General features: G+C 37.1%; 2 protein-coding genes across 2 annotated transcripts in view; one reads left to right on the top strand and one right to left on the bottom strand.

Annotated features, from left to right (window-relative positions):
- The first annotated feature begins 219 nt into the window (after positions 1-219).
- On the top strand, positions 220-14278 carry LOC139152152 (autophagy protein 5-like). Its single transcript, XM_070725256.1, has 8 exons — positions 220-371; positions 6681-6791; positions 9144-9271; positions 9712-9790; positions 11877-12039; positions 12325-12416; positions 12967-13078; positions 13455-14278. Exons 2-8 carry the CDS (start codon positions 6681-6683, stop codon positions 13580-13582), a joined length of 813 nt encoding a protein of 270 aa, XP_070581357.1. The 5' UTR covers positions 220-371; the 3' UTR covers positions 13583-14278.
- A 6628-nt stretch (positions 14279-20906) lies between these two features.
- LOC139152148 (eukaryotic translation initiation factor 3 subunit B-like) overlaps positions 20907-22546 on the bottom strand; it is a 40594-nt gene continuing 38954 nt past the window's right edge. The window contains exon 17 of the mRNA XM_070725250.1: positions 20907-21706. Within this exon, the coding sequence (XP_070581351.1) occupies positions 21609-21706 (98 nt within the window). The 3' untranslated portion in view covers positions 20907-21608. The remainder of the gene's footprint in view (positions 21707-22546) is intronic.

Consider the following 22546-nt stretch of genomic DNA (forward strand, 5'->3'; position numbering starts at 1 on the left):
ACATGAACTTTCTTTGGCAAAACCATTGTCATGCTGGGGGATATATGGTTATTTGTTTACTTCCTGATAAATGTGAGATAAAAGGTCAATATACTGGTACTGGTAAACTGTTTGATTTCGAATTCTCGTGAGGTGATATCGATACACATATCCTGTGCGGCAAAACGTGTATGTGGTATGATTGGCCAAACCGACGCTGCCTACCCCATTCAGAAATGTAAGTAACCAACTATGGCTGACCGGGATTTTAGCAGAATGTAGCTGGACGCAGGATATGATAAATGTTTGTTCTCTTCGGTCCTGAAAGCATTCAGCGATTACGATAATGTCTGCCTCTACATCTTCAAGTTTCGTCAAAGCGTGAATATAAGGTAAATGCAGTAAATTTGTTTGTGCCAACAGCTCGATGCAGTGTATTTCATGTATTTAATAAACTGAATCATGGATGTAAAAAATGTCAGATGTCGGAAGTTCCACTGACTGATTTCCATGACTTGGACAATGCACAAGACAAGCAAATTGAATGACACAAGACTGTGTTACTTGCCTGTGTTACTTGCCAGTCCAAATTGAACTAGGTATTAATAAACCAATACACTGACATTTCCCCGAAGTAATTATGCGTAAATATACTTTGTACACTTAATTAACGTCACCGGTTCCCACGGTTCTTCAAACGACTCGACTGTCAGCATCGTAGTACATGCCACAGGCTTTACGACTCAATGATACTGATACTGGGGTTGCATCAGTGACAGTTTGATTGCATTGAGTCGAATGCCTGTGGTACATGCAGAGTAGAGTACAAGGTCTGTGTAACCGACCTGGCCCACAGTGCCAGGACATACAAGCATGCACCATAGGACAGCTCTACGTGTATGCTGCCAGTTATCGCAATAGCCGAGCTCTTGTGACATACACGTAGGGCTAGCACACGGTCCCTCCACCCCTTAGTCCTGGAATGCTGAAAAGGTGATGAAAACTTTGATGGCAGTGGACAATTATTTTCAGCTTTACCGGTTGGTGATTAGTTTTGGGTGAAGTGGCGTTGTTCTTTCGGATGAAATGGTTTAGGGGTGAAACAACTTCTGGGGTGAAGAGGTTTTGGTAAGAGGTTATTTTGGTGCAAAGTGGTTTTGGTGCGAAATGGTATGGGACGAGATGGTATGGTGCGAAGTGGTTTTGGTGCAAAGTGTCTGGGAACCATTCGGCACTGAGGCAGGATGGACGAGAGAGATGATGATGGTATTGGTAGAATGACCCCCACAAAACTGTGGGTACAATTTAAACATAAATTTTTGAAATCGTCACATTTTATCAATGAAATTAGACCACGGCACTTTTTGACCACGCTCTCAGACTGGACAACTGTGAGGGTAGCACCAAAACTTATCTTAAAGCACATACTACCTCCATGGTACAGCCAGGTGGGGAGCATCCTGATTCCCTTTTAAGGAGAAGGTTGGGGAGGGGGGACTCTAAGGAAGTCTTACAGCATCCTACATACCACATGCAAAGTAAAATGATAATACTTTAATGAGCAGTTTAAAAGGCTCTGCATAGATTAGTTACATGTGAGAGACTAATTATAGTAATAACAAGATGCTTCGCTGAACTCTGCTGAATGAAACAGTCCCCGATTATGGTTTGTTTGAGCTTGATGTGCTACCAAAATTATTGAGAAGTGGATATTCCAGAGCACACCCACCCCCAAGGCATTTCTATTGAAATTTCACATCAGAGTTCACGTTTTCCTGTTTTTGTCCGCTTGACCTTTGACCCTCAGGTAACTCGTGACTAGAAGGTTTAGATTTAGATAGGGGAGAATCATGAATCTCAAGGTAAATACATGATGTTGTAGCTGAAGGACAACGTTTGAAGTCGAGTCATTTATAGATCTGAGTATTGCCAATTTTCACCTGGGTCATCAATTTCAAACTGTGGCCCGAAACCACAACCTGGTATTTACAGCTACACTAAATCATACTAAAATGTCACCTTACTTCCATTCATTCATTCTGTATTGTGAAAAACACACCAAGCAATAAATGATCGATGTTTATTCAATATTTATCTCTAGGCACCCCTAAAGATTCAAGTAGATGCCAAACTTATTTCACACTATATTTGTACACTTGGTATTTCTGGATACACTGGTTTATTTCTGGTATCAATGATTATTGATATCTACTGATTTTTGCCTGCATTCAGTTGTATTCATTCACGAATGTAGTATTTGAAATTTTATCATAACAAACAACACTCTTTGCTACACCGTTTTCTGGTTCTTGAAGGTGCCATAAATTGTTTTGAGAGAGTGGAGGTGCCACAGCTAAAGAAAAGTGTCAGTGACTTGTGTTGAAGAATGAATTATGCAGAGGATGATGCGAGTCATTGATAAAGGAAAGAGTCAAGTGTTGAATTTATGACCTGAAATGACACAGTGTTGAAAATTATAACTGGAGGCCTACAGAAGTGTTGAAAATTATAAGTGTCAACAAATGACAGCACAAAGGTCTAGCCTGAATAGCTTCGCGATCGTGGAAATGTGTCAGAACTTTCCCTCATTCAATATTTTCTTCATCATCGTTTCTTTTCTTTTCGTTTGTGTGAGTTATATTTATACATGTAAGGCTGAAGCTTATAGGCCTAATATACTTGATCAGTTGACAACTGATCAATTCGTTAAAACCTAATTTTATGACTTTCTGTCATATTTTTGTTGGCATGTCCTAAACTAATGGTAACAAAATCTTTATGTACACTCAGTAGGTAATCCAACCTACTAATTTTCCAAACCTATCATGAAACTTTCATTCATTTTATATGTTTTGCTTGAAATTCTACATAAAACTCACCATATTAGTACAAAGGTCTATCCTGGATTTCGTGGATATGTGTCAGAGCGAACTTCCCCCATTCAATCTTTGCTTCATCATCATGTTGTTTTTTGTGAGTTGTAATTTATACAACCTTTAATCAGTTGAAAAAGGATCAATTCATTAAAACCTAACTTATTGACTTATATTTGTCGACTTGTCCTGTCATAAAAACTGATGGTAACAAAATCTACATATGGGCCTAGGCCTACTCGTACTCAGTTGGTGATCCGACCTACCCATTTTCCAAACTCCTTATCCTGAAACTTCACTCGTTTTACAGGTTAATTCTACATAAAACTTACCGTATGTGAGATTTATGCATTAAAAAGTAAGACTGTATATTTTAGTTTCCTGAGATATCCTGATATACATAAGGTCAGCTGAAAGTAGAGGCAATAAACCGAATGGATTTTATCGAACTTGATAGCCTACAACTCATAAAAGCGTTCTGTTATAAAAAATAGACGCATATTTCTACTATTGAGATCAAAGTGTCAGTAAAGTGTTGTATCTCAACTATTTTGGAACATTTTTGAATAGAAAACATGCAATTACCACCATCCGTCATCGTTCGAAAGCGGTTTGGCAGATATGGATGCAAATTATCGGACAGGGCCTCACACTCTCAGCCTTCGATCGACTTTTTAGCCAGGCAACACGGCGGCGCTGTGAGTACCTCTGACGACTATGGGCCGGGTGGTCTATGCTGACTTCCTTCATCACCTCCAGTGGGTCAAACATGGCCATGGTGCAATGCAATGCTTTACGATAAGCACAGTGTGTGAACTAAATCAGAAAGCAAGTTTGATAGATTGTTTATCAAAGCTATAAAAAACGATATCGGCCGACCATTATCAGGACTCATTTTATTGACAACGAAAGATGTCCATCAAATGTTATCGGGGCCCCAGGTAAGCTTACGCGTGGGTGCAGCGTTGCTTCAAGTTGGATAGTCGATCGAAGGCCCTGGATCGAAGTTTGAGGCCGAACCTCGGGACTGACTTGTGTAAAGCAGTACCGAGGTTCGGCCTTCGGCCTCACACTTTCAATCGACTATCCAAGCAACTGTGACGCTCACCACCTGCACCTGTGATCGATATCAGCTCACTTCACTACTAGATTCTAGAAACGCGTACATCCTACGGTACACGCGTACTGTACATGACCAGTCAGAAAGTTAGAAAATATTTGTGAAAAATGCAAAGATATAATCGTCATTGGATAATAATGCATTTTGTGTCAGAATTTCAAAACTTCAGTAGTCGTATGAAAGCCTGCACGCGACGGTAGAACTGCGTATGTATCCCCGCCCCGCCGCGGCCCTAGCTAGCTCCGCTGCCCCGTTGAACACCTGACCTCAGCAGGTCACCGGGTCAGTAAACTTGTGATGTTTGGCGCACAATACCAAAACTTCCCGCTCGTCCGTCTGCAAATTTATACATTTCCGCGCGTAACCTCTGTTGAGAGTTCGATGACTCCTATGGTTATACCACGCCAGGGGGGCGCACACCGATACACTCGTAACATGTCGAGTTTTATACTTTTCGTCGTTAGGCGCAGGTAATTCTTCATTCAAACTGCGAATATTGATAAACATACAATTTGCAATATACCTTAGAGGTTAAATCAATCAAGATGTGCCAATTCTAAGCCATTTATTTGTTGTCCTTCTGTGCCATAAAGGCACAGAACTGCATAGGGTAAGCGAAGGGGTCTCGTATCAATGGCGTTCGAAAATGGTGTCAGGCAGTAAATGGAAGAGCGTCACTCACGCTCTCGACCGACCGAGTAAAAAATACAGAAAAGTGCAAGTTCGCCGAAAATCGAAGAAATTAGCGCATGAAAATATTCTAAATTTAAGACATACAAATTAAGGGTTACCGACTCCAATTTTGTTTTGCAAAAATCGCGTTAATTACAACCATTTACCTCCGGAACCTCCAACGGGGGTGCCGACGACTGACGGAATAAATAGAATTTCATCTCTCTCGCGAGACTGAAACGGGAATTTAAAGAATCGCATTTTTAGTCAAATTTCGGGATTTTTATCACACAATTTGTATACCACCATATTTCTGAAATCGTAGAGAACCTGGAGCCCCAGAATCACGCCGTTCTTCGACCTATAGCCCGAGAACGGGGCAAAATAAGAAACGAGATTACAATCGTGCACCGGCAAAAGATTTTACTATATAGGAGTAATAATAATAGTTCTTTATTTCAGACTGAAATGTCCATATAAGGAAAATACAAAAGGAATCACCTGAAAAATTCTCTCAGTCCCTGGGATATATGCTTTTGCTCAAAAGTTTACAATTTGGAAAAAAAAAAAATACACACCAGAGCAAAAAAAAATAAAAAAATAATAATAAATAAATAAATAAATTACAAAAGATACAATTGCTTTCTCCAATGCTTAAAGAATACACTATTTGTCACTCTATCTGATGAACAGATCGCAGCAAGTAACACATTTGATGACTTTTCAAGCCTACACTTAAAACTGTACATATTACGCCTAATAACTTCACCTAGAGACATGACATGGTTTGTTGCGAACATAGCTGATGCACTACAAAATGGAGGAAGACCGAGAAGTCTTCTCCAGACGTTGTTATACATAGTTTTAAAGCTGTTCATCATTTTAACTTTGAAGTTCACCCAAAGATTACAACAGTAAATATTGCTACAATATGCCATAAATAATGCTTTCTTTACATTCGGACTACATACTTTAAATTGTCTGAGTAACATATTTGCTCTTACACAAAAAGCACGTCTCTGTCTTGCGATATCCTCGTTGTCACAACCCATCACAACATATTACATGTCCCAGATAGGTATGCACAGAAACAAAGTTCAATTTGTTACCATTAAGTTTTACTGAGGGTATTCGTGGAATCTTCGTTCTCCTCCCATTGAAAAGCATGCACACAGTCTTATTAGCATTATAAATTATATCATATTCCTTGCCATACACTTCACATATCCTGAGAAGATGGCTTAAGCCCTTTACACTTGGACTGAGTAAAGTCATATCATCAGCGTAACCTAAAGTGTTAGCACTGACACCACACATAGTACAGCCAACATTGCATTTACAGAGCTCATTGATGAGATCATCAATATAGACATTAAAAAGATACGGAGAGAGTACTCCCCTTGTCTTACACCGTTAGAAACAGAAAACCACTCTGATACAACATTGCTCCATTTCACAGAAAACAGTTGATTTCTGTACCAATAGTACAATATTCGTACAACATATAAAGGAACCTTCCTGTCGATGAGCTTTTGACCAATTTAAAGTGATTAACTCTGTCAAAAGCTTTAGATGCATCAAGGAAGCAAGTAAACACAGGTCCTCCATTACTGGTGTAATAACTCACGATTTCTTTAAATGCAAATAAACACATGTCAGTGGAATGTTTTCGTTTAAAACCAAATTGTAAATAGTGTGAATTAATAAATTCCTCACAACGTGACAGTAAAATGTGTTCAAAGACTTTCGAGAAAACAGTTGCTAATGCTATCGGACGGTAATTGCCGGCATCACTTGTAAGTTTAGTTTTGTCCTTGATAATGGGACTAAGATTACCTTTATAACCTCACTTGGCAAATAACCATTGACAATCATCGCATTCACACAACGTGTCAGAACAGGAATAATAGAGGAATCTGAGAATTTCAAATGCTCTTAGACATAGCTGTGTAATTTATGAAGAAATGACTATTCAGTTGTTGAAACAATTCAATTTTGGCAATACCAAGTCTAAAATTTACACCTTTTCTCTTTAGATGGCCGATGATAGAGATGTTTTAAGGGATATTTGGGAGGGACGATTACCTGTAGCCTTTCGGCTTTCTGCAGATGAAGTCAATGTAATGGAACAACCTGAACCATACTATGTGAGTATACCTACTGTGTGAGTATACATACTATGTAAGTATACAGACTATGTGAGTGTACATACTGTGTGGGTATACAGTATACATACTATGTGAGTATACATACTATGTGAGTATACATACTGTGTGAGTATACATACTATGTGAGTATACATACTGTCAGCATACATTATATTTCAGTGTATATACTGTGTCAATATACATACTGTGTGAGTGTACCTACTGTTAAAGTTGAGATTGAAACTTAAAGCTGCACTTTTCAATCCCAGGTTCTTGCATTAGTGGGTTCTCCTCCCAGTCAAACACTTGGCCAGTACGATGTTTGATTTCTATAACATTAATTACACAAACTGATTTCAACCTTTTGTCAACTTTTGCTAATCCTGCAAACAGAGTTTATACAAGTGTTTGATTGGCGGTCGGTTCAAATTGCCAAAGGTCATTGATTCCCCACCACAAATGCTTGAATTTCCTAAAAAAATTGTCTTCCAGTCGCATTAGACTTTGAATATAACCAAAGAGTTTGATCCCCAGCAACTTCGCGCCGACCTCTTGGCAGTCTGTCTGCGTTTTTGCGGCTGGGGAAAACTAAAAAGGTGGTATTTTCTGGAGCGTGTGCCTGCGTGTTGCCTGTTTGGTGTCCACTTACACAATGAATTCTGCCATAGCTTCGTGTCCTTTTACACTGGTATGCAGATACAAATGGACAGTGAAATTGATCTAAATGTTGCCACACTTGTGTAATTGGTTTGTAAAGTTGTTCCGTAACTTGCCTCAGAAGTTGCACTGACTTGTTATAACTGCAGTGAAAATCAAAGAGCTTTTATGGACCCATAATAAACACACACCAGGGAGTACACTTTGAAGTGCACTTCACATACACAGACTCATATTACATTCCTTATATACTGCCTCGAGTTACATTGTATCACAGCCAAGTCAGAGTCTAGTTGTCATTAGAATCTTGTTGCCTTTGCATTGTAGAAGTTCTTTGCCAAAAAAAATCATGATTTACAGGAAAAGAGGTGTACATACGCCAGAAGTAATAAGTGAGAAAGTTGTCGAAATGTACAGGGATAGAAAGCCAGGAAATCTTTACCCTACACACACAGACACTAATCAGTGTCTACTTTATTGCTTTATATCAACAATTACAGCAGAAGCCTACTGTGAAACAACACTATCATCCGTCTGTTGTTTGCCGCAACTCAACTAAAGTTACTGATCCTGTAGTAAATTTTGAAACAACTTTACAAACCAATTACACAAGTGTGATAAAATTTACACTTGGCGCACGAGTTATTGGAACACTAAATTAGGTAATTACCCAGCAACTTGGCTGTGTACTTTGCTATTTGACCTGGCGTTTACCTAAACAAGAGTCTGTTTTATGGTCTGAAGACTGATAAGATATCCACCACACTCAGCAGGCAGCTCCTCCACTGAGTAAACTGATATGCCTACACTGCAAAAAAAAACATTTTTGACTGGCAGCTGCATGTAGTTGATGGGAGAGTTTTGAAGGGCCGGAATAAAATGTTGTAAAGTGTAAAACATGATTTGCCGCTGTCATTTTGTGTCCTGTTTTTGTATATATGCATGTTATTACCAGTTTTTTAATCACAATTACATACATTGAAGAAACACTGACTGTCAGAGCAACCATCCAATCATATGATAAAAATGGACTGTTCCATCAACGTCGGTGGTGGGCTCATGGAAGGTGGTAAATTTGACGAGTTTTGTAACTCTAGATTTACAAGGGATGCTGCGATGTTTCAATTCCAAATAACATACAGTGGCAAAACCTGTCAGGTTCAGGCCCAGGACACAAATGAGTACGATAGATTGTGTTACATCATAATATTTATTCCCCCTTTTCACAATTTTCCCATGAACTAGATGCCAGTTGAAAATGGGTTGTTCCTGTGTAGGCATATCAGTTTACTCAGTGGGAGCTGCCTACTGAGTTTGGTGGATATTCTTATCAGTCTTCAGACGATAAAACAGACTCTTGTTTAGGTAAATGCCAGGTCAAATTGCAAAGTGCTCAGCTAAGTTGCTGGGTAATTACCTAATTTGGTGTTCCGATAAGTCGTGCCCTCGCTGTAGATCAATTTCACTGTCCATTCTTATCTGCATATGACAGTAAAGGGAGGCTCCGCCTTTAAATTAATTGTGGCTTGTCTATGCTATATTACATTGTCACATGAAATTTTTTATGCTGATCAACATGACATACATGTAATCTTACACATAGAATCGTTGGTACCTACCAAAGGAAGTCAGTAAAAGAATTTTGAAAATGTTCATGTTGTCATTTCTGTTTTTTAATTTGATTTTGAACTACAGTTACTTGTTCCGAGGTTGAGTTACTTAACCCTTGTCACTGACAAAGTTCAGAAGCATTTTAAAAAATACACTGATGAAGACAACACTACAGAAGTATGGTTTGACTTTGAGGGTCAGCCACTGAAATGGTGAGTGTTTCTGATGCATGTCTGAATCTGTACTTGTTTGTAATAGCTTGTTTCTTGTGAAGAAAATCATCCTCCAACAGTGTGAACTTAAAATGCAAGTTATCATAATATAAAGACACAATGAAACAGAAGTCAATCATACCAGTGAAGGCTAAACTATTCCGCACAGTATAATAACAATATCCTTTATCAGAGCATCTAACTATTGATGTGATAATAGAGTTCACTTTAAAATATGAGTTGACTCTGTAGATATGTGAAAATGCAGCACAATTCCAAAATAATAAATGCTTATCATCTCCACACTGACTTTGCCAACTTTCAAAGACTAAGCATAGAATTTTATTCTTTCAGAATTGATTATTAATTTTTTATTTCAGCCAATAATGTGATGATATACCATGATGCAAGGCCATTAACATCTACTTTATATCTTCTAGGCATACTCCAATTGGTGTTTTGTTTGATTTGTATGCCAGTAAGTCTGCTTTACCATGGAATATAACAGTGCACTTTCAGGTAAATACAGACACAGATTTGTTGCAGATCAGCCATTCAGATTACAGATGTATAGCATTCCATTCAATAATAGTCATGTTTAAACCATGCATAGGCTTCTAATGGATGTAATTCAGTCAGTGATGAGCCAGATTTCATGCTCATGTCTCTCACCAGCAAATCAGTGGATAGCTGCTTGTTAATATATATTCAGCTTAGTCCCCGCGGACGAAGTCCGGCGGGGACTTATAGATTGGGTCCCGTCTGTGCGTCCGTCCGTCCGTCCGTCCGTCATCAACAGTTTCTCAGACACTGCTGAACCAATTTCGTTCAAACTTGGCACAAAGGCATAGCACTATGACCTACAGATGCACGTCGATTTATTTTGTGATACGATCAAATTTGGCCGCGAGGCGGCCATTTTGTTGCGATTTTTCACGTCTTTGGACCATAACTCAGACATCCTGGAGCAGATTCTGTTCAAACTTGGCACAAGGCATAACACTATCGCTTTCATATCCATGTCAAATAATTTTGCGATACAATTCAATATGGGCGTGAGACGGCCATTTTGTTGCGATTTTTCCTGTCTTTGGACCATAACTCAGACATCCTTGAACAGATTCTGTTCAAATTTGGCACAAAGGCATAACACTATGGCCTACATGTGCATGTCAAATTATTTTGCGATACAATCCAATTGGTCGCAAGGCGGCCATTTTGTTTGCGATTTTTCATGTCTTTGAACCGTAACTCAAACATCCTTGAACCGATTCTGTTCAAACTTGGCACCAAGACATAACACTATGGCCTACAAACGCATGTCAAATTATATTGCGATACGATCCAATATGGGCGTGATTGCGATTTTTCATGTCTTTGGACCATAACTCAGACATCCTTGAACCGATTCTGTTCAAATTTGGCACAATAGCAAAACATAATGCCCTTCATATGAACACCAATTTATTTCGTGATATGATCCAATATGGCTGACAGGCAGCCATTTTTTTTGCAATTTTTCATGTCTTTGAACGGTAACTCAAACATCCTTGAACCGGTTTTGTTCAAACTTGGCACAAAGGCAAAGCACGTACTATGGCATGCATATGCATGTATCAATTAACCTTGCAATAGGATCCAATATGGCTGCAGAACTGCCATTTTGTTGGAATTTTGCATGTCTTTGAAGCGTAATTAAAAGGTCATTACACCCATTTTGTCCAAACTTGGCACAAAGATCAAGCACTATGGCATACATGTCAATGTACTTCGTGACATGTTCCAATATTGCTGCCCGATGGTCATTTTTGGATTTTTTCATGTCTTTGAGGCTTAATCATATGCAAATATTCCTTAACCAATGTTGTTGAGACCTGGTACAAAGATAAAGTACTATGGCATACATATGCATGTCTACTAATTTTGTGCTATGATCCATATGGTCAATAGACAGCCATTTGATTTCAATTTTGGTGTGATTTTTTTATGTCTTTGAAACATAAACATAGGTCACTGTCTCTCGATGGACTGATTTTGTTCAAACGTGATATGAAGATAAAATACTATGGCTGCATTCTTGTGCACATTAATTTGTTTCATTATATGATCCGAAATGGCTGATGGCTGATTACAACAACATACCCGATCCCATACCATTTCGAAAATTCCACCAAACCATGTGTATAGTATGTGCCATCATGACACTAGAGGCAGTGAGGGCATCATTATGTGTGATGTAATCAAAAGTTCCTTCAGTGGTCATTACCGGCAGAGATGAGTCATTTATTGAATGTTCCTCAGATAACTTTATTATGCAAGTCACAGGCCTGATGCAACCGTTGCATCGATGTCATTCCAAAGCGACCTAGACCACAGCTTCCTAAACACAAAAGATTATAACAAAATGGATAAGCGGGGACTGTGTCATCAACGATGACTTGTTAATATTCAGCTTTGTTTTACACAGAACATAAAGTATTCCTTTCAAAAGCATATCAACAAGTTTTCATCATATGAACTTCCTGCAGTACAGTAGGTAAGTTTCTTTTCAGAATTAAAGGCAAGATCTTGATCCAAATGTCCACATTATCCCTATCTATTCTAGAATTTTCCAGAAGATGAGTTGATCAGCTGTAAAACAAAGGAGGTGATTGAATCTCACTTCATGTCCTGTGTGAAAGAGGCTGACTGTCTGAAGCATAGAGGTCAAGTAATCAATGGTATGCAGAAGAAGGACCATAAACAGTTGTGGATGGGTCTACAAAATGGTATGTACACAGTCAGTCATCACCTGTAGTCCTTTCATCACCAAAATAGCATGTTATCTCATTCCACTTAATTGTAAGGTCAAATTATTCAGGGAATTAAAATGACAGGGCAATCCCTTGACAGTTCCATTGAAAGTGTACACATTATTGCACTGTATAAACCATCAACTGTCATTTGTCTGACATGCAAAATGTTGATAAACCATCAACTGTCATTTGTCTGACGTGCAAAATGTTGATCCCAAAGGTATAAACTTAGTGAAATTTTCAACACTCCACTTTCAGACAAGTTTGACCAATTTTGGGCAATAAATCGACGGCTGATGGAACACACAGCAGATGAACCATTTAAATACATACCATTTCAAATACATCAGGTAAGAAATTGAGTATGAAATATGTCAGAGAGCTATATTGAAGCTATATAGCAGCATGTTAGAAAATAACAATAGTGTTAGACAATCACAATGAAGCAAGAAAGATGTGGAGTAGTATATTTTTTGTGAACAACAAGAGATTTATCTCAGTCAATACAAATCTGTAGTGCAGTTTTTGATCTTCAAAGTCATCAGTTAAGATGTTTGTAGTACAAAAGTTTTTACCTGCTCATGCATAATACGTGAAATCAAGATCCAAAGTAGTGTGATGGCATTGCATTGCAAAGCTGTTTTCATCCACAACACAGAATTGATGGTCTACTTTCTTTAAAATAAACAGAGGTGAAATGAAGGTATAGCTAGAAAATCACAGATAATATGGAAGAAGTTTAAATCTTGAATCATTTGCAGCCACAATGTGCCACCTAGTGCACAAAGTTTGGCCTGTTTAGTGTGTTAGTAAAATTATGAAAGACCTGTCCCCATATGCACTTTATAACCAATGCACTGCAAAGTATAGTATGAACAAAAGGACATTATTTTGTACTAGATTGATGGACCAGCCCAGCAGTGTCTGTTCAAACCTGTCACTGATGATGGTGATCCACTTACACTCAAAGATTTGATGAGACAAGTCAAGCCAGATGTCATCACTGAATCAGGTAAGTTCAGTGTTGACACTTTAGGCTACATACTATGACATGTGATATTCAAGTTGATAGGACTGTCGTCCTCTTTTGAAGCAGTAGACTTTGATATAGCAAACACTGTACATCAAATGATCTGTACACCAAGGGAGTAATTGTTAATAATTACTGTAACAGTATTGTTGACCAATCAGATATTGAAGGACAAACTGTGCAAAGGTAGTGTATTGTATAGATGAGTTTATTCACTCTACAGTAGATTTGAAGATGGCAACTTTTTTGTTTTCCAGTCTGTCTCAGGAAATTGCAGCATTTCCATCATCCCATCAGGCTGTGAGTTTTAATTTGACAGCTACTGATCAACCATTGTAACGGTGTTCTTTTGTTTCAGGTGAAATGACATGTATAATTCGAATCCAAGGAGTAGATCCTCCATTGGACACGCCTATACAGTGGTTAAGTGAGCACTTCAGTCATCCTGATAATTTCCTACACATTAGTCTCATTACAGACTCTTGATTATTAAATGCACATTTAATGAATGGAGATTTTGCTGGCCACCTTTCAAGGACAATAGGCCATTTTCTGGTTGTTCTGAAATCTAGCAAGCTGATTGGGTAAAGGGTAAACTAAGCAAGGCAGAGGTACATATATTTGATGTACATCTGCATTCATTGTCACTGGTAACTTGTATTAACACAAGGTGCTATATTGTTATGTGTTTTACTGTACTTGTTTATGCAAGAGAAACCATCAGCAAGTAATAGAGTACTGCATATGTCAATATTTTGCAAATTTATATAATATGCATAATTTCATCAAATTAGTTTAATTATTGTTGTAAATCTTTGCTACCTGATACCTACCTGATAGTTGCATATTGAATACATTGTATGTACTACTACAGTATATGACATTTATCATGGATATATGACATTGACCACAAAAAATTCCATAAATCTAGATGTGCACCACACTTCATGGTTGCTTCATTCATCTCAGTTTATGGAAAGTCATACATGTGTCAACTGATTAGACTGTATTGTCTGTAGTATATCTCCACTGTGGACTTTTCTCTGATGAACATTGTATAATGTTAGTTCTATTTACCTCAGATTGTGTGTACTGGAATAAAACAATACTTGTAATCATGAATTTTTTTGGAAAATCTCAATAAAATGTAATTAAATCTTCAAGAAATTTCTTCCTGCTAAATTTGATGTTTAAACTTAAAGGACTTCTTCTCTAACTGCTCTCTAACCGCAGATAAGATCTTTAAATCTCGCCTAACACCCCTTAGTCTATGAATAATTACCCACGATACACCAGTTTTAATCTCTGAGGTAGTGCCCACTCTGTCGGTTGCACTAAGCGGTTCCGCGATAGGGCATCCGCTATGTGGTTTCGCTTGCCCGGCAGATGCCGGGCTTGGAGACGAACATTTGTGAAAAAAACACCAAAAAGCGATCTAGAGTGGATAAAATCCAAGTGGTAACGAGAGCTTCTTCAATACACGTCCAAGTGTAATGAGCGCAGAGAAAAAACTGGTGTATCGTGGGTTATTATTCATAGACCAAGGGGGTGTTAGGCGAGATTTAAAGATCTTATCTGCGGTTAGAGAGCAGTTAGAGAAGAAGTCCTATAAGTACAAACAGGTAGGTAATTATATGACAGAAATTGTCTTCATACATTACCTAAGTTGTCAATGTTTGTAGATGACTTTGTCATTTAGCTTTTTAAAAAGTAAATAAATCATCTACTGAAATCATCAATGTAAATTTTTGTTGTTTTAAGATGTTTTCTGAAGAAATGCAACCAAATCAAAGTGAACCGAAAACATAGAGCAGTACTCTTATTGACAGTTGACAGATGCTGTATTATTTGGCCCTCATTTTGCCCACAAAATACTGGTAAAGTCGGGGGTGGGGGTTGCATTGGGTTAACTCCATGGCATGACACTTTGCCAGCTCCCATTTATCCCAGGTACTTCCAAACATGTTGTGACTGATAAGATGACAGCAGCAGCAAGCAGAAATGTCTGTATAAAATGACCAGAGTTACTTTCCTAAAGAATATTCACCACTGAAACAAATGAATTGGTTACTGAAATGAACAATACCAATAGGAGTTTGACATTTCACAAGGTTTACCACTTATGTCTAGCTATGATTACCAATTATATCAGCAAGACACATGAGACAGAATTAAATAACCCAAGATCAAAATATTGGTTGGGTTCATCTTTTAGCCTATAAAGCAGTCATAAGTTGGGTGAGAAAGAAGTGTAAATTTTTGTAAATCATCCGATTTCCTGGCTTTTTTTGTTCACCATTTCAAAAAATTTAATACACTTTGGCCAGTTCAAATTTGGTAGTTTTCACATTATATAACAAAACAGCTTTGTTTGCCAATAAAGTTATTTCACTTTGAATAAGAGTCATTTAAATTTTGCTTGTCATGATTTTAATCACTTTTTAAAGTATCAGTCTTTCAACCCCTGGTATTTAAAAAATGATAATGCAAAACGAAATTGTAGTTTTCTTTTTCATATACTCTAACTTTGAATATGATATTACATTTCATCAGGTAGTATCAAGTTTCTGACTTAAGGGGGAGCTACACCCAACACAGTATATTTTACTCAAAAATCACTTTTTTGCAAATATTCATTAAACTTTAATTAATTTGTTAACCAAAGATTACAATATTGGTTGGGTATACCTTTTAGCTTGTCCAGCAGTTGTAAGTTGCGTGATGAAGAAGTGTTACTGTAATTTATGCAAATGTATGCTATTCACCCAATATTCTGGCTTTTTTCTCCCAATTTCAAAATTTCCAAAGAATTTAACTCCACTGTGGCTGGGTCAAATTTTCTGAAATTTTCACATTATTTTCTTTAAATGCTATAAAACAAAAGCATTTTGTTTGGCTATGAAATTCTTACTTTTTGGATAACAGGCATTTCAATTTTGCTTATCACTATTCCAGTCACTTTTTTGAGTGTTAATCTTTCAACCCATGCCATTTTAGAATAAGGATAATGCTAATTGGAATAGTAGTTTTTTCTACATATACTCTTCTTTCAAGTGAAATATTTCAGAAAATAGTGTCAAGTTTTTTATACTCCCCCTAAATCCTTTGAGTGAACTGTTGCTACCATACATAACTTTAGATTCTTTACTTTTTGAAAATATATAGTATGAGGGGGTTTCCTTGTAGTCTTTCATGAGAAATACAGCTTTGAAAACATAGGCCAAAGTCCCTGAAGCTACTATAGACATGGATACAAAATTAAGTATTTCCTGACTGTATGAAATTATCTTACTAAGGTCATCCTAGGGACATGTAAACCAAATATTAAAGCTGTCTGACCAGCGGTTTTGAAAAAACAAGTGACTCAACAGTTGACAGAGCTCTGCTGTGTTATGTAGAGAATAACCTTTTGTGACACATGTATTGATGAAGAAGGTGGATATCTTTGATAGATCATTTCAGGATGGCCTGACCAAAAATGGAAAAAAATTCTGTAAAAAAAGTTCTGTTGAATAAGTTGAGACTGTACGTACTCAGAGAAAGCACACTGAAGAGACAAATGTTTGAAACTTAAGAAGTTCAAGGTCATCAAAAGCATTATAAGGAATCATGTTACACTTTCATTGCACTGTTTACACAGATTGCATAATTGCTATAAATAGCACATGAGGAATCTTACAGCCCAGCTTTACCATAAAAACCCTATCACTTTGACCACTCTTTTAATTGACCTCAAAAAGTAATCTTATTTTATCCTTACCAAGTCAACCGTAAATGGAAATTAGGACTTTCTCTATCTCTATTTATTTGACCACCCTATAATGACAAACTATTATGAGCAATTTCTTTTAGATAACATAAATGGTGGTTCAGAATATATCAAAGTTTGGATTCAGGAAAGTTGCCTTTACATGTTTTAATCCTCCAAGACGGTAAGCATTTCACTACGAACTGTCAAAAAAAGTTAAACTTTCTGATAATTCCACACTAAAATTATTTTAGCTTTGATGATTTCCCAATTAATTCAATTATTTAAAATCATATTAATTATTTTTTTCTGGGTGAATTGATAGGGTTTATACAGTACAAGAATTACATACAATGTAAGTCAAATTTTGACCAAAAATGACAAAAAAAAATTCTTAAAAATACACATTTGCATATTTCATCACAATTTTAACAATTCTAAGTTGGGTTATACCTAGGGACCTGCATACCAAATTACAAAGCTTTCTGACCAGCGGTTATGAAGGAGAAGATTTTTTACCAAAAACGCCTTTTTTGGCATTAATTTGCCTATTTTCAACAATATCAAAAAATTAAAAAAAATAGTTTCTCAAAATCATATTTTTCATCTACACAATAAATATCAAATCAGTAAGTACTGCGGTTCTCAAGATATTTGAGTGGACGGACGCCTCACAAACGGACATACATACATACATACATACATACATACATACATACAGACTGACGACGGACGCCGGACGGATACCCATCCAATAGCTTCTATAGACTATAGTCTATAGTAGCTAAAAACTATTGGCAACATGCAGCTCCACCTTAGTTTTTATCATTAATACCAAAATTGAGCTTTTCTACACCAAATATGTATCCCCTTCATTCTTCGAGTATACTACTAGTATTGCTACCATACTAAAGTTTAGATTCTCTGCTTTTAGAAAATATAATGTATTCGAGGGTTTTCATATCATCTTTAATACAAAATATTGCTTTGAAAAAAGATGTATTGATTGTGTGCAACACTACCTTGAGAAACGATTCACTGTATCTTTTTTTGACACAAGATTTCACCTTGGATAAATCTGGAAATATGCACAAATACGGAGAATTGTTTTAGAAAATTAGTAAACCCACTCTGAAAGTTGATACACTGTTGTACATGAACAAATGTAAATAAAGTGCGCAGACAATTCTATCAAAAATTGTCTCCAATTTGGGAGAAATTTTCCCATTTGGTATAGTATGTCTTGCTGTATACCGAGCATGACCCTTCCACCACATTGAGTAGTTAGATATAGAAATGCACACAACTCTTTACACACTCTTTGATCATTATAGGCTGGATACTCCTGCAAAGTGCTGTGTCCCCATTCAGTGCTGTGTCCCCATTCAGTGCTGTCAACTTAATGAAGGCTATCATGTCAGTCTCAAGTTTGAAATGACAAGTTTCCTGTCGCAGTCTTCTAACAGTAATCTAAGCAAACATGGAGACTCCTGTTATTGAATTCTTGTTCTAAACTTCCTTGCCATCTAAGTCTTGGTTTACCAAATAATACCGCAGAAACAACAAATACAATTGCTTCTTCAAAATGTTCACAGGAAACTGATGAAGAGGGCAACAGATTCATCTTTTGATTTTTGAGATTTCAGTGTCAACATCATCCAGTCAGATGCTACTCATCAGCTGTCATGGATATAAACTGGACTTCACCGACCAGTACTACAATAATGTGAGGGTTGAAATCAACAAAAGACAGACAACAAGCCTCACTGAGATCTTCATTCTTTCAGTATAACTCACACCTGATTTACATTGGACCCTCATCCTTATATCAGAACTAAATAAATAAACACTGCCATTGACAATGACATAGTCCCCACTTGTAATAGGAGTATTAGTCTTGATGGGGCAGGGAAATGAGGTCATTAAGAAGTATCACTGGAGTGATATGTTCAGATCTATGGACACATAGGTCTATGTCATTGTTCCCAATTTGAAACAAGAGGCATGTCTAAGTTATGGTTCTAAATCGGGAAAAAAGATCAGACCTCTAGCTGTATTCGCCAGCCAAGAAATACATATGTGCATAATAAATGAGGTACAAGATGTGACATCTTAAGGTCTATTATCCTATCAAAATTGAAGCGTAAGAACTTGTGGTTACTGAGTTATGCATATATATGCATATTCAAGCTCAAACGTCATCAAGGTCACGTGACATTTTGAAAAAAAACATTGTATTGCTAATTAATCCATATATGCCAAAATTCAGACCTCTAGCTCTATTGGCTTGCCCACAATTATATATGGGCATAATTAACGAGGTAAAGCATGTGTTGTCATAAGGTCTCCCATCCTACTAAATATAAAGGACATAGCACTTGTGGTTACTTATTTATTGACATAATCGTGTATTTTAGGTAAAAGGTTACTGAGGTCACATGACATTTTGTCAAAAAATTTCTATCCTAAGGTCTATCCCTATATACTAAAATCATACATTTACCTCTATTGGCTTGCTCAAAATTAGATATGCACATAATTAATGAGGTACAATATGTGACGTCATAAGGTGTCCCATCATACCAAATATGAAGGGTGTAGCACTTGTGGTTCCTGAGTAATGGACAAATATGTATATTTGAGGTCATAGGTCACTGAGGTCACGTGACATTTTGTCAAAAAAATTGTATTGCTAAGTTATCCCTACATACCAAAAATCAGACCTCTAGCTCTATTGGCTCGCTCAAAATTAGATATGTGCATAATTTATGAGGAACAATATGTGGCGCCATAAGGTGTCCCATCATACCATATATGAAGAGTGTAGCACTTGTGGTTACCAAGTGCACAAATATTTATATTTGAGGTCAAAGGTCATTGAGGTCACGTGACGTTTTGTCGAAAAAATTGTATTGCTAAGTTATTCCTACATACCAAAAATCAGACCTCTAGCTCTATTGGCTCGCTCAAAATTAGATATGCACATAATTAATGAGGAACAATATGTGGCGTCATAAGGTGTCCAATCATACCAAATATGAAGGGTGTAGCATTAGTGATTACTGAGTTATGGACAAATATGTATATTTGAGGTCAAAGGTCACCAAGGTCACGTGACATTTTGTCAAAAAAATTGTATTGCTAAGTTATCCATATATACCAAAAATCAGACCTCTAGCTCTATTGGCTCGCTCAAAATTAGATATGCACATAATTAATGAGGTACAATATGTGGCGTCATAGGATGTCCCATCATACCATATATGAAAGGTTTAGCACTTGTGGTTACTGAGTTATGGACAAATATGTATATTCGAGGTCAAAGGTCACCAAGGTCACCTGACATTTTGTCAAAGTGTCTGAGATATCTGCGTGAACGGATGGACTCACATGGATGGACTCACGGACTGACATGACCCAATCTATGAGCCCCCTGGACTTCATCTGTGGGGACTAAAAACTGTGTCACTGCATCCTTTTTGCAATATGAATACGATGAGAAACTAAATTTTTATTTTTCTTGGCCTTAAACATGGGAGTCTATGGACTGCCTTATACATGGGAGTCTATGGACTGCCTTATACATGGGAGTCTATGGACTTCCTTATACATGGGAGTCTATGGACTGCCTTATACATGGGAGTCTATGGACTGCCTTATACATGGGAGTCTATGGACTGCCTTATACATGCGAGTCTAAGGACTGCCTTATACATGGGAGTCCATGGACGTCCTTATACATGGGAGTCTATGGACTGCCTTATACATGGGAGTCTATGGACTGCCTTATACATGGGAGTCTATGGAGGTGAAAACTAAAAAGTCCTCTAACACGGCCAATTTGATCGCATTGTGAAACAAATCGACGTGCATCTGTATGAGGTAGGGTACTATCTTTGTACCAAGTTTGAACGAAATCGCTCAGGCGTCTCTGAGATATCTGCGTGGACGCACGGACATGACCAAACCTATTAGTCCCACGGACACCTAATAAACACTGCCACCACTTGCAGGGGGGGCATCAGTTAGTTGCTGAGAAATCAAATACAAAGGACTACATACTCATGTCAAGTTTATTTATTTTCCATTTTCAAGAACAGTTGGTTCACTTTTATTTTGAAATGTCATCATTTGATAATAATCACAAATTAAAGAATATTTTTGTATGTTTCTATTTGAGAAAGTACACAACATTGATTGCAACTACGGTACACTACATGTTATCTTTGTTACCTACATATAGTACATTACTTCACCGACCACTTTTGCTCTGTGAACTGAAAAGAGCATGCATTAATCATTGCAAAACAAAAAAACTGTTGCAACACAAACAAGCCACGAGACGATAAACTCTACAGTTGAACCTCCCAAATCGTGTTCGAAGTACACAAGAGACATACACATGTAGGTAACATTGTCGTTAGTAATAAAGATAACATGTTCACACAGATGGTCATATCTCAGCCTGACTGTTACAATATGCACTGTATACTATCTCACTGAATACAGGTTCATAATGCTGTCGTCTTTGTTAAAATCACATACAGAGTCAACAGCAAACTGCATTCTTTCTTTTTTATATCTACTTTATTCGGTTTTTGTCTTTTTACCATTTTCACACAAATGCCACTTGTTTCACGATACAGTAATTCATCTAAATTAACTTTCTTTAGACATCACTGGGTCAAAGCTAATATCAGCTAAAGAATTAAACATCAAATATTTAGAATTAACATATTTTAGTATATGTCTGTGAACCTCTCTCTAGTCAGATAATTCGATGATTTCTTCCTTGACAAAGAATTCTATAACTTCTTCATCCCAGTCATCAATATGACTATCAAACTCATCAGTGTCAACACCTGCAAATGGTAGAGAAATGTCCATCAGTAGTGCATCTTGCCAGGGATTTTAATTAAAAACAAATCAAATACTGAATAGCCACTGTAGTTTACCATACACCAATATTGCTATTGCTCTATCCTGATGTTTGTCATCAAATACTAGCAGTGTCATTATTCAATTATGTAATCAATTTTGGAAATCACTGAACTGGACAATAGCTCTGCTTCAGCTTCAAATTGCTTACATTATCTTTACTTATGTTGTATGGAAAGACTTAGCAATTGTGCATATGTGGTGGTATGTTTGTACTATGAATAAAGTGGCTTAGCCTGTTCACGTATTTTGATAATTATGCACATGATACAAGAAATTAGAATAACATGTGCCTCTTGAACAGATATATGGACTCTAAAACTTTTACAATACATTTTTTGCTCGACCGCTTGATGGGGCTAACTCTCATAAATATAATTTAAAATTCATAAATATAATTTCCACTGCTTATTTTTGTATAAATCAATAACTTTAATTTTCCTCATAGAGTTAACACTGTGATGGCGGCGATATTGAGCCAAGTGTTGGTAAATATTGGGTAATTTGTTTCTCAAGTACCAAATTTTGCACGTTGACCCCTGATTTTTTATTCTTGATTTCGAAAGTTAATGATTTAAAGTTTCCTTACAGAAGGTTTGAGCATAAGTTTAAGTCTTTAAATTTTAAGGCACACACTACCTTAAACCTCTAAAATTCATGGTTTTCTCAGGCTGGGCATGGTTACATGAGAAATCACTCATGTCCCAATTTCACCTGGCTTGTGTTATATGAGTATTTGTCATTTGTGCTGTGAGAGACACTCA

Source organism: Ptychodera flava, chromosome 15, assembly GCF_041260155.1.
Source record: "Ptychodera flava strain L36383 chromosome 15, AS_Pfla_20210202, whole genome shotgun sequence".
NCBI lineage: Eukaryota > Metazoa > Hemichordata > Enteropneusta > Ptychoderidae > Ptychodera > Ptychodera flava.